We start from the raw sequence: 21,860 nt of genomic DNA on the forward strand, positions 1-21,860 counted from the left end.
CCCATGCCTCACAACCATACAACATTGTTGGAACCACTATTCCTTCAAACATACCCATTTTTGCTTTCCGAGATAATGTTCTCGACTTCCACACATTCTTCAAGGCCCCCAGAATTTTCGCCCCCTCCCCCACCCTATGATCCACTTCCGCTTCCATGGTTCCATCCGCTGCCAGATCCACTCCCAGATATCTAAAACACTTCACTTCCTCCAGTTTTTCTTCATTCAAACTCACCTCCCAATTGACTTGACCCTCAACCCTACTGTACCTAATAACCTTGCTCTTATTCACATTTACTCTTAACTTTCTTCTTCCACACACTTTACCAAACTCAGTCACCAGCTTCTGCAGTTTCTCACATGAATCAGCCACCAGCGCTGTATCATCAGCGAACAACAACTGACTCACTTCCCAAGCTCTCTCATCCCCAACAGACTTCATACTTGCCCCTCTTTCCAAAACTCTTGCATTTACCTCCCTAACAACCCCATCCATAAACAAATTAAACAACCATGGAGACATCACACACCCCTGCCGCAAACCTACATTCACTGAGAACCAATCACTTTCCTCTCTTCCTACACGTACACATGCCTTACATCCTCGATAAAAACTTTTCACTGCTTCTAACAACTTGTGATAATATATAATCATATAATTTTCCTTTTTTCATACTTGATTGCCGTTTCCCACATTAGTGCCAGGAAGAGATGCATAAAGGCCACTTCCACTCACATCCATTCCATAGTTGTTATGTGTACTGCACTAACCAGCTCCCACTCCACAAACAGGCCCCACAGACATTTCCACAGTTTACCCCAGATGCTTCACATGCCCTGTTTCAGTCCACTGGCAGTATGTGGACCCTAATATTCCACATTGTTCCAACTCGTTCTATCCCCGGCACACCTTTCACCCTCTTGATTTCATCTCTAGTTTGGTCCCCCCCATTCTTCTTGTTCCCTCCACCTCTGACACAAAGATCCTCTTTGTCAACCTTTCCTCAATCATTCTCTCCATAATTCCAAACCATTTCAACACATCCTCTTAAGCTCTTTCAACCACATCCTTATCATAGCACCTCTCTCTTACCCTTTCATTACTTACTTGATCAAACCACCTTCGCACTACATACTGCCCTCAAACATTCAATTTCCAACACATCCATCCTCCTCTGCACAACCTAATATATTGAACATATCTCACATCCATGGAATGTTGTTGGGACTACTATGCCTTCAAACATAACCGCTGTTGCCAATCCAGATAATGTTCTCTCTTTCCATGCATTCTTCAGTGCTCAAAGAACCTTCATCCCATCACTTACTCTGTGACACATTTCCGCTTCCAAGGTTCCAATCCACTCCCAAGTATCTAAAACACTTCACTTCCTCCAAGTTTTCTCAATTAAAACTAACACCCTAACTAACCTTTTCTTCTGTCCTGCTAAACTTAATAACCTTTCTTTTACTCACATTCACTCTCAACTTCCTCCTTTCACACTCTTCCAAACTCAGTCACCAACTTTTGCAGTATCCCACTTGAATCTACCATCAGTGCTGTATCATCAACAAACAACAACTGACTTACTTCCAAGGCCCTCTCATTCCTACAGACTGCAACATCCCAATGTAAGCCAGTTAGAAAACCATTGTGACATCATATATCCTCTTCCTATTCATACACATTCCTTTCACTCTTGATAAAAATTTCTCACTGCTCCTACCAGCTTTCCTCCCACACTGTGTATCCTCAAGACCTTCCACAAGGCAACTGTATCAACCCTGTCATATGCTATCTCTAGATCCACAAATTCCACATACAAATCTATCTGTTTCTGTAAGTATTTATCACACACATTCTTTAAAGCAAACACCTAATCCACATACCCTGTACTACTTCTGAAACCACACTGTTCCTCCCCAGTCTGAAGCTCTGGATATGCCTTCAACATCTTAATCAATGCTCCTAGCAGCTTTCCTCCCACACTGTGTATCCTCAAGACCTTCCACAAGGCCTCTGTATCAACCTTGTCATATGCTATCTCTAGATCCACAAATTCCACATACAAATCTATCTGTTTCTGTAAGTATTTCTCACACACATTCTTTAAAGCAAATACCTAATCCACATATCCTGTACCACTTCTGAAACCACACTGTTCCTCCCCAGTCTGAAGCTCTGGATATGCCTTCAAGATCTTAATCAACACCCTCCCATACAACTTACTAGGCTCTTTCTTCTTTTCCTGCTTTTGGAAAGTGCTAATACAAGAATGAAAGCTAGCCAGCCCTGAGCCCCATTCTCAGTTAGTTGTTTCTTATGGCATGGGTTAGATTCTGAATTCCATATCCCAAGAATAATATATAGCATAATCATATGAGTATATCGTAGAAATTAAAAATCTGAATGCTAAAAACTGATCAAAGCACATATTCACCATGTTCTTACCTCTTGACAGCTCTTTCTCCACTTGTCTGTTAACACGAGCCAATTCTTCCTCAATGAGTTTCTCACCTTCTTCTTCCAAACGTTTTAATTCACGTCGAAGTCTGTGATGTGATACAGAATGACACTAAATTAAAATGTTCTTTTATTCTTCAATAAAGTAACTTTTCGAACAATTACTTTTTCATTACAGCAATAAGTTATGCATCTATTTAATACAGCTAATTGCAATAGTGAGTGGCAAGTGCTTGGTATTCATGCAGACTTACCATAATTATTTGATGAAAAGTTAGCATTATATGCCAAGTTAGGGCAATCAAAATCAACTGCATACATCCATTACATTTCAACATCTGACCATAAGCCATTAATGGTTAACTAAGGCATTTAAAGTATTATCATACTGGGTGGTATGTGACATTCAAAGTCCACATAAGATTCCCTTTTTTGAAGTCATAAGCATGCTTAACTCCACAAACTCTAAAATCTGTATCTATGCTGGCCATGGTGACCAATCAGTGAAAGATTCTGAGTTCTCATACAGTATTTACAAATTCAGAACTTATGCCATTTTTTCACTTCATATCATGTTCCAAAGTTGTAAATCAAATTTCTAAATCAGATTCTATGACCTGGTGTACAAAATACTATTTTTAACCTATTTCAATACCTCTAGCTCTAATTTCATCATATGCTATGGCTGTGCAGTATAAAGAACATATAAGTCATATGCATAACAGTACTTTCTGTCTTATAATATGGCCCTTAAATAAAGTTCTAAAATGTTGCCATATTCAATTTGAAATCGTAACAGTAATGTTTGGAAGCCACATTGAATAACAATTGTCCAAATGATCTAAAATATAGGAACCAGGTTTTTAGGTACAAACAGTAAATGAATTAACTTCTAAGTACATCACATGAATACTATAAACCAGTACTGTACTCATCTATAACTAATCTGTTAATATTGCTAATTTTGCAATCTGGTATTAGTGCTTTTGGAGCCTAATTATATCATCATCATTATCTAATTTTACATCACACTGTTAAAGTGTCAAGAGAAGCACAACTCTTAGATACTTCAAGGTGTTGTACATTACTGTATTATCCTTACTTTATATAAATAATCTTACAATCACTTATGCTGTACAACCACACTAATTCGCTATCCTTGGGGAGCTACCCTAAATGAAATACTGAATTTTTTAATTACTGAGCAATTTTGATGCAAGAGACTGAGCAATAAAATGGGGTGATTTAAATGCAAAGATGATAATGTGACAGTTGAGGGTATAAATGGGGGCATGGGGTACTCAAAATGAAAATGGCAAACAACTTGTGGAGGTGTGTGTTGCAAAAGGACTGGTGATTAGGAATACCTGGTTTAAAAAAAAGGGACTTACAAAAGTATACATGGGTGAGCAGGAAAGATGGTAAGCAGGCACTACTGAATAACATATTAACTGACAGGCATGCAAAAGAGAGGCTCCTGGTTGTAGATGAGCTGATCAGGCAGATGGTGGGATGTTTGATCATAAATTGGTGGAGGCAAGGGTGAATATTTGTAGAGGTTTTTGGAAAAAAGAAAATGATAGGGGTGAGAAGGTGATGGTCAAACTGAGCTTGGAAAAGAAACTTTTGTAAATAAATACCAGGATAATCTGAGCAAAGAATGGCAAGAAGTGAGAGTAAACAAAGTTAGGGCAGAGGATTAGCAATAGAAGGTATTTAGGGAAGCAGTGCTTGCATCTGTGAGACAACTGTGAGGCATGCAGAAGCTGGGAGGTTTGCAGATGAGAAAGGGTAGAGAATGATGGGATAATGGAGTAAAGTTGCTTGTAAGAGGGAGAACAGAGGTGTATCAGCAGTACTTTTAGAGAAGGAGTGGAAGTGACTGGGAGATGTACAAGAAAAAGCAGCAAAAGGTCAAGAGGTAGGTACAGGGGTTGGAAGAGAGGGCAAATGAAAGTTGAGGGTGAGCAAGAATCAGCAAACTTCATGGAAAATATGTTGGTGTTTTGGAAGGAGGTTAAGTGCGAGAAAAACAAGAGAACACAATGGACAATCAGTGAAGAGGGCCAATGATGAAGTAGTATTAGGCAGTGATGAGGTGAAGAAATGAAGTAAGTACTTTGAAGGACTGATGAATGTGTTTGATGATAGGGTGGCAGATGTAGGTGTTTGGGTGTATGAGGTATGCATAGTGAGATAGTCATGGAAAGCAGTCAGGTGAAGAAAGGACATGAAGAAAGCCTTGGTGAAATGTGACAAGGTGGCTGGAATGGATGTTTCTGCAGCTGAATTTCTTAAAAAAAGGGGGTGACTGTGTTATTGATTGATTAGGTTTGATTTTCAATGTATGTGTGGATCAAGATGAGATGCCTGAGGACTGGCAGAATGCACGTAAGCCACAGTATGAAAGCAAGGAGGACAGAGGTGAGAGTCTGAATTATAGAAGCACAACTTTGTTGAAAAAACATGGAAAGTTGTATAGAAGACTGGTGACTGAGAGGGTGGTGGCATGCACTGCAAATCAGATTGGAGAGAAAAAATGAGGTTTCAGGATTGGTAGATGATGTGTGAATCATGTTAGCTCTGAAGAATGAATATATGAAATGCTTTGAGAAGCGGATTTGCAAGCAGCTTTTATGGATGTGGAGAAAGCATATGAAAAGACCGATAGAGATGTTCTGTGGAAGGTGTTACAAGTCTAGGGTGCAAGAGGAAAGCTATCAGAAGCAGTGAGGAGTTTTTATTGAAAGTCATGTGTACAAGTAGGTAGAGAGAATGAGTGGCTCCAAGTGAAGATTAATGTGTGATGTCACTTTGGCTGTTTAATATGTTTATGGATGGGGTGATGAGGGAGACGAATGCCAGGGGTCTTGGAAAAAGGGCGAGTATGCAGACTATAGGGAGGTGGGAGGGCAAGGAAGAGAGTCAGCTGTTGTTTGCTGATGACACAGCATTAGTGGCAGATTTGAATGAGAAACTGCAGAAGTTGGTGTTTGAGTTTGGGAGAGTGTGTGAAAGGAGATAATAAAAATAAATGTGAATAAAAGCAAGGTTACAAGGTGTCACAATGCAAAGACACAGGTTAGTTAGGGTGAACTTAAAGGAATAATAATTAGAGGAAGTAAAATCTTATAGTTACCTGGAAGTGGTCATGGCAGCAAAAGGAACCATGGAAGCAGTAGTGAGTCATAGGTTGAGTAAGGGGGCAAAGATTCTGGGAGCATGGAGGAATGCGTGAAAGGAGAGGCCACTATCATCAAGGGTGAAATGGATGTCTGAAGGTATATTAGCCCCATTGACACTGTATGGAAGCAATGCATGGGCTATAGGTGAAAATGAATGGAAGAAAGTGGATGTATTGGAAATGAAATGTTTGAGGATGTGTTGTGAGGTGGGTTGATCAAGTAAGTAGTAAATGGGTAAAAGAGAGGTGTGGTAATGAGAAGAGTATGGGTGAGAGAGCAAAAGAAAGTGTGCTGAAATGATCTGGACTTAGAGTAAATGAGTGAGGAGGGGTTCACAAAGAGGATATACAGTATGTGTCAGAAGTGGAGGGGTCACGAAGGGGGAGATGGAAGGATGGAACAAAAAAGATGTTGAGTGCTCAGGGCATGAAAATGCATGAGAGTGAAAGGCATTTGCAGGATGGAGTAAATTGCAGCAATGTGGTATACAAGGGGCGATGTACTGCCAATGGACTTAAACAGGGCATGTGAATCAGCCGGGAGACACCACAGAAAGTTCTGTGGGGTCTGGCTGTGAATAGGGAACTGTGATTTTGGTACATTATACATGACAGCTAGAAAGTGGATGTAAGCAAATGAGGCCTTTTCTTCTGTTCCTGATGCTAATGTGGGAAACAACAAATAAACATTTATGAAAAAAAGGGAACAGCAGTAGTCCTTAGATAAAACTTAGGCCAAATGACATAAGCCTTTACAGCTCAAAGTTCTCAACCATTGAACAAAATTGTAAGTGAAGATGACAGTAGATGTGGATAAGGCTAGTGAAAATATCCCAAGACAACTGGGTCTCCAGGAGGAGTAATATATTATATATGGTACTAGTCAGACGGCATTCAACAGAAGAGAGGTCACAGGAAAGACCATGAATAAAAAAAAAAAAAAAAGAGTCAAGTCTTTTAGAGGAATAAAGGTCATTTGAAGGACTGGTTCTGTTGCTTCCCAAGAGCTCTCTCTTGTTAGCAATAGTTAGGTTAGTGATGATATCATATGACAGCTGGGTCTCTACATAAAAAAAAAGAAAAAGATATTAAGAAAGACTTGTACAGAGCATCAGATTGGGGAGGAACAATGTGGTTTCAGAGGTGGTAGAGTATGCATGGATCAGGTGTTTGCTTTGAAGGATGTGTGTCAGAAATACTTAGAAAATCAGATGGATTTGTATGTAGCATTTATCAATCTAGGGAAGGCATATGATAGGGTTGATAGATATGCTTTGTGAAAGGTCTTAAGAGTATATGGTGTGGGAGGTAAACTGCCAGAAGGAGTGAAAAGTTTTTATCAGAAATGTAAAGCATGTGAATGAGTAGGAAGAGAGGAGAGTGACTGGTTCCCAGTGAAGGTCAGTATGCAGCAGGGGAGTGTGATGTCACCATGGATGTTTAATGTGTTTATAGACGGGGTGATTAGGGAGGTAAATGCAATAGTTTTGGAGAGAGGGGCAAGTATGCAGTCTGTTGGGATGAGAGGGCCTGGGAAATGAGTCAGTTGTTGTTCGCTGATGATACAGCACTGGTGGCTGATTCAAGTGAGAAACTGCAGAAGTTGGTGACTGAGTTTGGAATAGTGTGTGAAAGGAAAAAAACTGAGAGTAAATATGAATAAGAGCAAAGTTATTAGGTTCAGCAGGGGTGAAGGAAAAGTTAGTTGGATGTAAGTTTGAATGGAGAAAAATTGGAGGAAGTGAAGTGTTTTAGATATCTGTGAGTGCACTTAGCAACAAATGGAACCATGGAAGCTGAAGTGAGGCACAGGGTGGGGGAGGGGGGTGAAGGCTCTGGAAGCAACGAAGAATGTGTGGAAAGAGATAACATTATCCCGGAAAGCAAAAATGGGTATGCTTGAAGGAATAGGGACTCCAACAATGTTATATGGTTGCGAGGCATGGGCTATAAACAGGGTTGTGCAAAGGAGGGTGGATGTGTTGGAAATGACATGTCTAAGGACACTATGTGGTGTGAGGTGGTTTGATCAAGTAAGTAATGAAAGGGTAAGAGAGATGTGTAGAAATAAAAATATTGTGGTTGAGAGAGCAGAAGAGGGTGTGTTGAAATGGTTTGGACATTTGGAGTGAATGAGTGAGGAAAGATTGACAAAGAGGATATATGTGTCAGGGGTGGAGGGAAGAAGGAGATGCAGACCAAATTGGAGGTGGAATGATGGAGTGAAAAAGATTTTGAGCAATCAAGGCCTGAACATACAGGAGGGTGAGAGGCATGCAAGAAATAGAGTGAATTGGAACAATGTGGTATACTGGGCTTGATGAGTTGTCAATGGACTGAACCACTGCATGTGAAACGTCTGAGGTAAACCATGGACAGGTCTGTGGGGCCTGGGTGTGGAAAGGGAGCTGTGGTTTTAGTGCATTACACATGACAGCAAGAGACTGAGTGTGAACGAATGTGGCTTTTTTGTCTGTCTTCTTGGTGCTACCTCACTGAAGCAGGGGGTAGTGATGCTGTTTCATTTTTTTTATGAACATGGTAGATTTCCATGGGTTTATTGCCTCTAAACTTCAGCTTCATAGGGTACTGAGAATCTATGGGTTCCCATATGAATTTATTGCCAACCAGAGGGAGGAATGAAGACAATAACAGTACTGACCACTCCTCCATCCTTTGCCTTTCAAAAATATTTGACTTCCAAGATTCATGTTTTTTCTTGTAAACTCTCTTCTGCTGAACACCATCCAACAAGTGTCTTTGTTAATCTTATATTTCATCTATTATACTTTATCGCTGTCTCCCGCATTAGTGAGGTAATGCAAGGAAACAGACGAAAGAATGGCCCAACCCACCCACATACACATGTATATACATAAGTGCTCACACACACACATATACATACCTATACATTTCAATGTATACATAAATATACATACAAAGACATATACATATATACACATGTACATATTCATACTTGCTGCCTTCATCCACTCCGATCACCATCCCGTCAGACATGAAATGGCACCCCCCTTCTCCCACACGCGTGCGAGGCAGCGCTAGGAAAAAGACAACAAAGGCCACATTCGTTCACACTCAGTCTCTAGCTGTCATGTGTAATGCACCAAAACCACAGCTCCCTTTCCACAGATGCTTCACATGCCCTGTTTCAATCCATTGACAGCATGTCGACACCAGTATACCACATTGTTCCAATTCACTCTATTCCTTGCACGCTTTTCACCCTTCTGTATGTTCAGGCCCTGATCACTCAAAATCTTTTTCACTCCATCCTTCCATCTTTAATTCGGTCTCCCACTTCTTGTTCCCTCTACCTCTGACACATATATCCTCTTTGTCAATCTTTCTTCACTCATTCTCACCATGTGACCAAACCATTTCAATACACCCTCTTCTGCTCTCTCAACCACACTCTTTATTACCACACATCTCTCTTACCCTTTCAAACCACCTCACACCACATATTGTCCTCAAACATCTCATTTCCGACACATCCACCCTCCTCCACACAATCCTATCTATGGCCCATGCCTCGCAACCACAAAACAATGTTGGAACCACTATTCCTCCAAACATACCCATTTTTGCTCTCCGAGATAATGTTCTCACCTTCCGCACATTCTTCAACGCTCCTATAACCTTCGCCCCCACCCTGTGACTCACGTCCATGGTTCCATCCGCTGCTAAATCCACTCCCAGATATCTAAAACACTTCACTTCCTCCAGTCTTTCTCCATTCATACTTACCTCCCAATTGCCTTGTCCCTCAATCCTACTATACCTAATAACCTGGCTCTTATTCACATTTGCTCTCAGCTTTCTTCTTTCACATACTTTACCAAAGTCAGTCACCAGCTTCTGCAGTTTCTCACCCAAATCAGCCACCAGCACTGTATCACCAGCGAGCTACAACTGACTCTCTTCCCAACAGACTGCATACTTGCCCCTCTCTCCAAAACTCTTGCATTCACCTCCCTAACAACCCCATCCATAAACAAATTAAACAACCATGGAGACATCATGCATCCCTGCCGCAAACCGACATTCACTGAGAACCAATCACTTTCCTCTCTTCCTACTTGTACACACACCTTACATCCTCGATAAATACTTTTCACTGCTTCTAGCAACTTACCTCCCAAACCATATACTCTTAATACCTTTCACAGAGCATCTCTTATCAACTCTATCATATGTCTTCTCCAGATCCATAAATGCTACCTTTCGCAAGCCCTGGCTCAGTCCATTGACAGCACGTCGACCCTGGTAAACCGCATCGTTCCAATTCACTCTATTCCCTGCATGCTTCTCACCCTCCTGTATGTTCAGGCCCCAATCGCTCAAAATCTTTTTCACTACATCCTTCCACCTCCAATTTCGTCTCTCACTAGCATGAGCCAGGTATCTATCTTATCGACCAAACCCTAGGGGTGGATGAACAGTTAGTTTGGCTGTGGACCAACCACCACATCCAGGATTTGAACCTATGTGCTCGGCCCTGGACAGCCCATGAATGAATCAAGGTCAAGAACACTAACCAATATGCAAAACATTTTCAAATTATAGGGTACAATATGAAAATTGCAATCAATGTAATTGATGGCAGGTATATCATGGATCTCCCATGCAGTCCTATAAACAATAAACACCAACCAATGTATTGATATGTCTTAAGTTCTCATATAACATTAAAGAACCATCACTACACAATAAAATGAGCTAAAATTGAAACGTGTAAAATCACACCTGTTTGTTGAAACTTCTTGAGAGATACTGCATGCTATGCTCTCTAAATGCAAGAAAATCTAAAAGCAGATATCAAAGACGAATATCCTTACAGGTTAATCTAATATGCCTTTTGGCAAAATGGTAGGAGCAAGTGATAGAAGTAGTAGGAAGGAACATTAAGCTGCAGCATTAGGTAGAAATATTGGGTAGAAGTAGTGGGTAGGAAGATTAGGCAGGAGAATTAGGTAAAAGTAGTAGGTTGGAACATTAGGCAGGAACAGCAGGCCGATAAAATGGGTTGTAGTAGTTAGTAGGAACATCAGGTAGAAGAAGTCAGTAAGAACATCATATAACATCTGAAACATCTGCCCTAGAATTACCCTCTGCAAGTGGCATGTTAAGGATGAGGCACTAAAGGCTATGAAACAGCACTGAGTTCATCAGTTATGGAAACTCTTTTGCTGTGGTCACCCCCTTGAGGGAGTTCCCAAAGGGAATGAGTGTCAGATATACAAAGAAATATATGTGTCAGATATACAAAGAAATATATAGATAGTAATATAATATGCGAGAAATTATGTGATACTGTATACAACACAAAAGTAGATTTTTCAAAGATATTCTATTAGAATATAATTTGATCTGCAAAAGATCATAACATTACAATATATAAAGCTACTAACTTTTCTTCCTCTGATATCTGTGGGTGATCCCTGGCCTGCTGAGCACGTCGTTCCCGATCCTCCAACTCTGTCCTAAGCTTTCGTGTTTTGGCATCACTTTCACGAGCCCTTACAGCTGCTGCCTTTCGACTCCTGAGCACCTTGTCATATGCTTTACGTGTGCCTGATTATCAAAAGACATAATTTTTAGAAATGTGTACAACACAGCATATAATGGCTTGGTATGAATGCCACTAAAGACACTAATGGGGAGGACTGGGATTGTAAAATTAAAATTCACTGTGGCCTTTATTACATTCAAACCCCAGAGGAATAAGTTTGTTCAGTGTACCTAGTAAAATGTAGAGGAGAATAGTGACTGAGACAGTGAATGCATGTACATAGTATTAGACTGGGGAGGAGCAGTGTAGTTTCAGGGTGGTAAAGGAAGGGTGGATCAGGTCTTTGCTTTAAGGAATGTGAGTGAGAAATACTTACAGAAACATAAGAATTTGCATGTGGCATTTATGGGCTTCAAAAAAGCATGTGATATGGTCAATAGAGATACTTTGTTGAAGGTTTTATGAGTATAAGGTGTGTGAGGAAAGTTATCAGAAGCAGTGAGAAGTTTTTATTAAGAATGTAAGGCATGTATGCATAAAGGGAGACAGGAGACTGATTTGTTCCAGGTGAAGGTGGGTCTGCAGCAAGGGTGGGTGATGTCACCGTGGCTTTTCAATTGGTTTGTGGATGGAGTAGTGAGGGAGGTAAATGCCAGGGTCTTGGAGAGAGGGATGAGAATGCCAAGGAAAGAAGCCATTTGAGGAATACGGTTTTTTCGTAGTTGTTCACCATTTCCTGTGTAAGTGATGTAGTGCAAGGAATAGACAAAGAAAAGGCCTAATTTGTTCACATTCACTCTCTTGCTGTTATGCGTAATACACCAAAACCACAGCCCCCTATGCACAACCAAGCCTCACCCACCTTTCTGTGGTTTCCCTTAGCTGTTTCATATCATGATGCAGCAGTTAGCTTTCCTGACTATGATGCCTAGGATCAAGCGCATAGGTCTGAATCCTGGTTACAGCAGTCAGTCCACCCAGCTGTACATCCACCCCTTGGACTTGCTCGAGAAAATGGGTACCTGGCTCAGGCTAGGGTATACATTAAATTCTTTATTTATTCTATTATACTTTGTTGCTGTCTCCCGCGTTAGAGAGGTAGCGCAAGGAAACAGACGAAAGAATGGCCCAACCCACCCACATACACATGTATATACATACATGTCAACACACGCACATATACATACCTATACATCTCAACGTATACATATATATACACACACAGACATATACATATATATACACACACAGACATATACATATATACACAAGTACATAATTCATAGGGTCTGCCCTTATTCATTCCCGTAGCCACCCCGCCACACATGAAATGACAACCCCCTCCCCCGACATGTGCGCGAGGTAGCACTAGGAAAAGACAACAAAGGCCACATTCGTTCACACTCAGTCACTAGCTGTCATGTATAATGCACTGAAACCACAGCTCCCTTTCCCCATCCAGGCCCCACACAACTTTCTATGGTTTACCCCAATGCTTCACATGCCCTGGTTCAATCCATTGACAGCTGTCCACCCTGGTATACCACATCGTTCCAATTCACTCTATTCCTTGCACGCCTTTCACCCTCCTGCATGTTTAGGCCCCAATCGCTCAAGATATTTTTCACTCCATCTTTCCACCCCCAATTTGGTCTCCCACTTCTCCTCGTTCCCTCCACCTCTGACACATATATCCTCTAGGTCAATCTTTCCTCACTCATTCTCTCCATGTGACCAAACCATTTCAAAACACCCTCTTCTGCTCTCTCAACCACACTCTTTTTATTACCACACATCTCTCTTACCCTTTCAGTACTTACTCAATCAAACCACCTCACACTACATATTGTCCTCAAACATCTCATTTCCAGCACATCCACCCTCCTCCGCACTACTCTATCTATAGCCCACGCCTCACAATCATATAACATTGTTGGAACCACTATTTCTTCAAACATACCCATTTTTGCTTTCCAAGATAATGTTCTCGACTTCCACACATTTTTCAATGCTCCCAGAACTTTCGCCCCCTCCTCCACCCCATGATTCACTTCCACTTCCATGGTTCCATCTGCTGCCAAATCCACTCCCAGATATCTAAATTACTTCACTTCTTCCAGTTTTCTCCATTCAAACTTACCTCCCAATCGACTTGTCCCTCAACCCTACTGTACCTAATAACCTTGCTCTTATTCACATTTACTCTCAGCTTTCTTCTTTCACACACTTTACCAAACTCAGTCACCAGCTTCTGCAGTTTCTCACCCGAATCAGCCACCAGCGCTGTATCATCAGCAAACAACAACTGACTCAATTTCCAAGCTCTCTCATCCACAACAGACTGCCTACTTGCCCCTCTTTCCAAAACTCTTGCATTCACCTCCCTAACAACCCCAAATTGGACCAAAAGACCAACTTCATTCACACTCAGTCTCCAGCTGTCATGTGTAATGCACCAAAACCACAGCTCCCTATCCACATCCAGGCCCTAGAGACCTTTCCATTGTTCAACACAAATATTTCTTAGGCCCTGGTTAGGTCAACTGACAGCAAGTCAACCCCAGTAAATCAAATTGTTCCAATTCACTCTATTCCTTGCACACCTCTCACCCTCCTGTATGTTCAGGCCCTGATTGCTCAAAATCTTTTTCACTCCATCATTCCACCTCCAATTTGGGCTTATATCTATTATCTATTCCAATCGCTGTTTCCCGCATCAGCGAGGTACACCAGGAAACAGAAGAAGAATGGCCCATCCATTCATATACACATATATATACATAAACACCCACATACACACATATACACACATATACATACACATACACAGGCATAGCATCCATATACATGTACATATGCATACTTGCTTGCCTTCATCCATTCCTGCAACTAACCAGCCCCACAGGAAAACAGCACCACTATCCCTAGCTTCAGTGAGGTAGCGCTGGGAATACAGACAAAAAGTCCACATTCATTCACACTCAGTCTCTAGCTGTCATGTGTAATGCACTGAAACCACAGCTCCCTATCCACATCCAGGCCCTAGAGACCTTTCCATTGTTCAACCCAGATGTTTCTTATGCCCTGTTTAGGTCCACTGACAGCAAGTCAACCCCAGTATATCACGTTGTTCCAATTCACTCTATTCCTTGCACACCTCTCACCCTCCTCCATGTTCAGGCCCTGATCGCTCAAAATCTTTTTCACTCCATCATTCCACCTCCAATTTGGTCTCCCACTTCTTGTTCCCTCCACCTCTGACACATATATCCTCTTTGTCAATCTTTCCTCACTCATTCTCTCCATACATCCAAACCATTTCAACGCACCCTCTTCTGCTCTCTCAACCATACTCTTTTTATTTCCACAAATCTCTCTTACCCTTACATTACTTCCTCAAACATTTCATTTCCAACACACCCATATTCCTCCTTGCAACCATAAAACATTGTTGGAACAACTATTTCTTCATACATGCCCATTTTTGCTCCAAGATAATGTTCTCTCCTTCCACACATTCTTTATTGTTCCCAAAACCTTCACCACCTCCCCCACCCTTTGACTCACTTCACTTCCGTAGCTCCATCCACTGCTAAGTCCACTCCCAGATATCTAAAACACTTCACTTCCTCCAATTTTTCTCCATTCAAACTTACATCCCAATTAACTTGTTCATCAACCTTACTGAGCCTAATAGCCATGCTCTTATTCACATTTACCCTCAACTCTCTCCTTTCACACACTTTTCCAAAACAGTCACCAACCTCTGCAGTTTCTTACAAGAATCAGCCACTCATTTTCCAGGGTATAAACATATATATTATTATCCCTGGGGATAGGGAAGAAAGAATACTTCCCACGCATTCCTCACGTGTCGTAGAAGGCGACTAAAGGGGACAGGAGCGGGGAGGCTAGAAACCCTTCCCTCCTTGTATTTACAACTTTCTAAAAGGGGAAACAGAAGGAGTCATGTAGGGAGTGCTTATCCTCCTAGAAAGGCTCAGATTGGGGTCTAAATGTGTGTGGATGTAACCATGATGAGAAAAAAGTAGAGACAGACAGTATGTTTGAGGAAAGGAACCTGGATGTTTTGGCTCTGAGTGAAATGAAGCTCAAGGGTATAGGGGAAGAGTGGTTCAGGAATGTTTTGGGAGAGGACAAGGCAAGGGAAGGGGTAGCACTACTGAAACAGGAGTGGTGGGAGTATGTGATAGAGTGTAAGAAAGTAAACTCTAGATTGATATGGGTAAAACTGAAAGTGGATGGAGAGAGAGATGGATGAGTTTTGGTGCCTATGCACCTTGTCATGAGAAGAAAGATCATGCGAGGCACGTGTTTTGGGAGCAGCTGAGTGAGTGTGTTAGTAATTTTGATGCATGAGACTGGGTTATAGTGAGTGGTAATTTAAATGAAAAGGTGAGTAATGTGGCAGTTGACAAAATAATTGGTGTACATGGGGTGTTCAGCGTTGTAAATGGAAATGGTGAAGAGCTTGTAGATTTGTGTGCTGAAAAAGGACTGGTGATTGGGAATACCTGGTCTAAAAAGAAAGATATGCATAAGTATACGTATGTAAGTAGGAGAGATGGCCAGAGAGCATTATTGGATTATGTGTTAGCTGATAGGTGCACGAAAGAGAGACTTTTGGATGTTAATGTGCTGAGAGGTGCAACTGGAGGGATGTCTGATCATTATCTTGTGGAGACGAAGGTGAAGATTTGTAGGGGTTTTCAGAAAACAAGAGAGAATGTTGGGGTGAAAAGAGTGGTGAGAGTAAGTGAGCTTGGGAAGGAGACTCGTGTGAGGAAGTACCAGGAGAGACGAGTGCAGATTAGAAAAAGGTGAGAGCAAAGAACACAAGGGGAGTGGGGGAGGAACGGGATGTATTTAGGGAAGCAGTGATGGCTTACGCAAAAGATGCTTGTGGCATGAAAAGTATGGGAGGTGGGCAGATTAGAAAGGGTAGTGAGTGGTGGGATGAAGAAGTAAGATTATTAGTGAAAGAGAAGAGAGAGGCATTTGGACAAGTTTTGTAGGGAAATAGTGCAAATGACTGGGGGATGTAGAAAAGAAAGAGGCAGGAGATCAAGAGAAAGGTGAAAAAGAGGGCAAATGAGAGTTGGGGTAAGAGTGTATCATTACATTTTAGGGAGAAAAAAATGCTTTGGAATGAGGTATATAAAGTGCGTAAGACAAGAGAACAAATGGGAACATCGGTGAAGGGGGCTAATGGGGAGGTGATAACAAGTAATGGTGATGTGAGAAGGAGAGGAGTAAGTATTTTGAAGGTTTGCTGAATGTGTTAGATGATAGAGTGGCAGATATAGGGTGTTTTGGTCGAGGTGGTGTGCGAAGTAAGAGGGTTAGGGAAAATGATTTGGTAAACAGAGAAGAGGGAGTAAAGTTATAGAGAAGATGAAAGCTGGCAAGGCAGTGGGTTTGGATGGTATTGCGGTGGAATTTATTAAAAAGAAGGGGTGACTGTATTGTTGACTGGTTGGTAAGGTTATATGTATGTATGACTCATGGTGAGGTGCCTGAGGATTGGTGGAATGCTTGCATAGTGCCATTGTACAAAGGCAAAGGGGATTAAAGTGAGTGCTCATATTTCTATGTGTCGTAGAAGGCGACTAAAGGAGATGGGAGCAGGGGGCTGGAAACCCTTCCCTCCATGTATTTTAACTTTCTAAAAGGGAAAACAGAAGAAGCAGTCACGCGGGGAGTGCTCATCCTCCTCGAAGGCTCAGATTGGGGTGTCTAAATGTGTATGGATGTAACCAAGATGAGAAAAAAGGAGAGATAAGTATTATGTTTGAGGAAAGGAACCTGGATGCTTTGGCTCTGAGTGAAACGAAGCTCAAGGGTAAAGGGGAAGAGTGGTTTGGGAATGTCTTGGGAGTAAAGTCAGGGGTTAGTGAGAGGACGAGAGCAAGGGAAGGAGTAGCACTAATCCTAAAACAGGAGTGGTGGAAGTGTGTGACAGAGTGTAAGAAAGTAAACTCTAGATTGATATGGATAAAACTGAAAGTGGATGGAGAGAGATGGGTGATTATTGGTGCATATGCACCTGGGCATGAGAAGAAAGATCATGAGAGAAAAGTGTTTTGGGAGCAGCTGAATGAGTGTGTTAGTAATTTTGATGCACGAGACCAGTTTATAGTGATGGGTGATTTGAATGCAAAGGTGAGTAATGTGGCAGTTGAGGGAATAATTGGTGTAAATGGAATGTTCAGCGTTGTAAATGGAAATGGTGAAGAGCTTATAGATTTAGGTGCTGAAAAAGGACTGGTGATTGGGAATACCCGGTTTAAAAAGAGAGATATACATAAGTATACGTATGTAAGTAGGAGAGATGGCCAGAGAGTGTTATTGAATTACGTGTTAATTGATAGGCGCACAAAAGAGAGACTTTTGGAAGTTAATGTGCTGAGAGGTGCAACTGGAGGGATGTCTGATCATTATCTTCTGGAGGCGAAGGTGAAGATTTGTAGAGGTTTTCAGAAAAGAAGAGAGAATGTTGGGGTGAAAAGAGTGGTGAGAGTAAGTGAGCTTGGGAAGGAGACTTGTGTGAGGAAGTACCAGGAGAGACTGAGTACAGAAAGGAAAACGGAGAGAACAAAGAAGGTAAGGGGAGTGGGGGAGGAATGGGATGTATTTAGAGAAGCAGTGATGGCTTGAGCAAAAGATGCTTGTGGCATGAGAAGCATGGGAGGTGGGCAGATAAGAAAGGGTAGTGAGTGGTGGGATGAAGAAGTAAGATTATTAGTGAAAGAGAACAGAGAGGCATTTGGACGATTTTTGCAGGGGAATAATGCAAATGAGTGGGAGATGTATGAAAAAAAAAGGGGCAGGAGGTCAAGAGAAAGGTGCAAGAGGTGAAAAAGAGGGCAAATGAGAGTTGGGGTGAGAGAGTATCATTAAATTCTAGGGAGAATAAAAAGATGTTTTGGAAGGAGGTAAATAAAGTGCGTAAGATAAGGGAACAAATGGAAACTTCAGTGATGGGGGCTAATGGGGAGGTGATAACAAGTAGTGGTGATGTGAGAAGGAGGTGGAGTGAGTATTTTGAAGGTTCGTTCAATGTGTTTGATGATAGAGTGGCAGATATAGGGTGTTTTGGTCGAGATGGTGTGCAAAGTGAGAGGGTTAGGAAGAATGATTTGGTAAACAGAGAAGAGGTAGTAAAAGCTTTGCGGAAGATGAAAGCCAGCAAGGCAGCGGGTTTGGAAAGTATTGCAGTGGAATTTATAAAAAAAAAAAGGTGACTGTATTGTTGACTGGTTGGTAAGGTTATTTAATGTATGTATGATTCATTTATGGATCTGGAGAAGGCATATGATAGAGTTGATAGAGATGCTCTGTGGAAGGTACTAAGAATATATGGTGTGGGAGGCAAGTTGTTAGCAGTGAAAAGTTTTTATCGAGGATGTAAGGCATGTGTACGTGTAGGAAGAGAGGAAAGTGATTGGTTCTCAGTGAATGTAGGGTTGCGGCAGGGATGTGTGATGTCTCCATGGTTGTTTAATTTGTTTATGGATGGGGTTGTTAGGGAGGTGAATGCAAGAGTTTTGGAAAGAGGGGCAAGTATGAAGTCTGTTGGGGATGAGAGAGCTTGGGAAGTGAGTCAGTTGTTGTTCGCTGATGATACAGCGCTGGTGGCTGATTCATGTGAGAAACTGCAGAAGCTGGTGACTGAGTTTGGTAAAGTGTGTGAAAGAAGAAAGTTAAGAGTAAATGTGAATAAGAGCAAGGTTATTAGGTACAGTAGGGTTGAGGGTCAAGTCAATTGGGAGGTAAGTTTGAATGGAGAAAAACTGGAGGAAGTAAAGTGTTTTAGATATCTGGGAGTGGATCTGGCAGCGGATGGAACCATGGAAGCGGAAGTGGATCATAGGGTGGGGGAGGGGGCGAAAATCCTAGGAGTCTTGAAGAATGTGTGGACGTCGAGAACATTATCTCAGAAAGCAAAAATGGGTATGTTTGAAGGAATAGTGGTTCCAACAATGTTGTATGGTTGCGAGGCGTGGGCTATGGATAGAGTTGTGCACAGGAGGATGGATGTGCTGGAATTGAGATGTTTGAGGACAATGTGCGGTGTGAGGTGGTTTGATCGAGTAAGTAACGTAAGGGTAAGAGAGATGTGTGGAAATAAAAAGAGCGTGGTTGAGAGAGCAGAAGAGGGTGTTTTGAAATGGTTTGGACACATGGAGAGAATGAGTGAGGAAAGATTGGTCAAGAGGATATATGTGTCGGAGGTGGAGGGAACGAGGAGAAGTGGGAGACCAAATTGGAGGTGGAAAGATGGAGTGAAAAAGATTTTGTGTGATCGGGGCCTGAACATGCAGGAGGGTGAAAGGAGGGCAAAGAATAGAGTGAATTGGATCGATGTGGTATACCGGGGTTGACGTGCTGTCAGTGAATTGAATCAGGGCATGTGAAGCGTCTGGGGTAAATCATGGAAAGCTGTGTAGGTATGTATATTTGCGTGTGTGGACGTATGTATATACATGTGTATGGGGGTGGGTTGGGCCATTTCTTTCGTCTGTTTCGTTGCGCTACCTCGCAAACGCGGGAGACAGCGACAAAGCAAAGGGAAAAAAAAAAAATATTATATATATAATATATATATATATACATTAAGATCAACGGGACATAGTTATCTCTGGGTGTCTTCCCTTAGGAGCCTCCCTTTCCACATCCAGGCCCCACAGAACTTTCTTGGTTTGTTATACCGACACTTCACATGCCCTGATTCAATCCATTGACAGCACGTCGACCCGGTGGTATACCACCTCGATCCAATTCACTCTATTCCGTGCCTGCTTTCACCCTCTGTTAACAAAAGCCCATACGTTTCACACTCCGTCTCCAGTGTCTGCCAATAATGCCGGAAACACAAGCTCCTTTCCTCATCCAGGCCCCACACAACTTTCCAATGGTTTTACCCCAGACGCGTTCACATGCCCTGATTCAATCCACTGACAGCACGTCAACCCCGGTATACCACATCGATCCAATTCACTCATCCTTGCCTGCCTTTCACCTCCCTGCTGATCAGGCCTGCGATCCCAAAATTTTTTTTCACCCCCATTTTTCCCACCCCCAAATTTTGGGGTTTCCCCCCTTTTCCCCTTTTTCCCCTTTCCCCCTCGACAATATACCTTTTTGGTAAACCTTTCCTCACTCTTTCCTCTCCATTCCCCCAAAACCCAAATTAAAAACCACCCCTTCTGCTCTCTCAACCTCCTCTTTTTTTTTCCACAAAATCCCCTTTTAAACCCTTACTTAAACTTCCTAAAACCCAAGCCACCAACACCCCAAAACTTATTTACCCATATTCCTCCCCTTTCCAAACCCCATAAAAAAATTGAAAAAACCCAATTTTTCCCTTAAAACATCCCTTTTTTGTTTCCAAGAAAAGTTCTCACCTTCCACACATTTTTTTAAGGCCCCCAAAATTTTCCCCCTCCCCACCCTTTGACCACCCCCCTTTCCCCGGCCCCAAATCCCTCCCAAGGCCCACTCCCAGATATCAAAACACTTCACTTCCCCAAATTTTTTTCTCCATTAAAAACTTACACCCCAATTAACTTGTTCATCAACCTTACTGAGCCTAATAGCCATGCTCTTATTCACATTTACCCTCAACTCTCTCCTTTCACACACTTTTCCAAAACAGTCACCAACCTCTGCAGTTTCTTACAAGAATCAGCCACTCATTTTCCAGGGTATAAACATATATATTATTATCCCTGGGGATAGGGAAGAAAGAATACTTCCCACGCATTCCTCACGTGTCGTAGAAGGCGACTAAAGGGGACAGGAGCGGGGAGGCTAGAAACCCTTCCCTCCTTGTATTTACAACTTTCTAAAAGGGGAAACAGAAGGAGTCATGTAGGGAGTGCTTATCCTCCTAGAAAGGCTCAGATTGGGGTCTAAATGTGTGTGGATGTAACCATGATGAGAAAAAAGTAGAGACAGACAGTATGTTTGAGGAAAGGAACCTGGATGTTTTGGCTCTGAGTGAAATGAAGCTCAAGGGTATAGGGGAAGAGTGGTTCAGGAATGTTTTGGGAGAGGACAAGGCAAGGGAAGGGGTAGCACTACTGAAACAGGAGTGGTGGGAGTATGTGATAGAGTGTAAGAAAGTAAACTCTAGATTGATATGGGTAAAACTGAAAGTGGATGGAGAGAGAGATGGATGAGTTTTGGTGCCTATGCACCTTGTCATGAGAAGAAAGATCATGCGAGGCACGTGTTTTGGGAGCAGCTGAGTGAGTGTGTTAGTAATTTTGATGCATGAGACTGGGTTATAGTGAGTGGTAATTTAAATGAAAAGGTGAGTAATGTGGCAGTTGACAAAATAATTGGTGTACATGGGGTGTTCAGCGTTGTAAATGGAAATGGTGAAGAGCTTGTAGATTTGTGTGCTGAAAAAGGACTGGTGATTGGGAATACCTGGTCTAAAAAGAAAGATATGCATAAGTATACGTATGTAAGTAGGAGAGATGGCCAGAGAGCATTATTGGATTATGTGTTAGCTGATAGGTGCACGAAAGAGAGACTTTTGGATGTTAATGTGCTGAGAGGTGCAACTGGAGGGATGTCTGATCATTATCTTGTGGAGACGAAGGTGAAGATTTGTAGGGGTTTTCAGAAAACAAGAGAGAATGTTGGGG

General features: G+C 42.0%; 1 protein-coding gene across 1 annotated transcript in view; it reads right to left on the bottom strand.

Annotated features, from left to right (window-relative positions):
* The window catches only part of LOC139749126 (dnaJ homolog subfamily C member 17), a 94,433-nt gene that overhangs the window by 49,513 nt on the left and 23,060 nt on the right, over positions 1-21,860 (bottom strand). Inside the window, exons 3-4 of the mRNA XM_071662748.1 lie at positions 11,081-11,243; positions 2,453-2,553 (exon numbers count right to left, since the gene is read on the bottom strand). Of these exons, the coding sequence (XP_071518849.1) occupies positions 2,453-2,553; positions 11,081-11,243 (264 nt within the window). The remainder of the gene's footprint in view (positions 1-2,452; positions 2,554-11,080; positions 11,244-21,860) is intronic.

Source organism: Panulirus ornatus, chromosome 6, assembly GCF_036320965.1.
Source record: "Panulirus ornatus isolate Po-2019 chromosome 6, ASM3632096v1, whole genome shotgun sequence".
NCBI classification, from domain to species: Eukaryota; Metazoa; Arthropoda; class Malacostraca; order Decapoda; family Palinuridae; genus Panulirus; species Panulirus ornatus.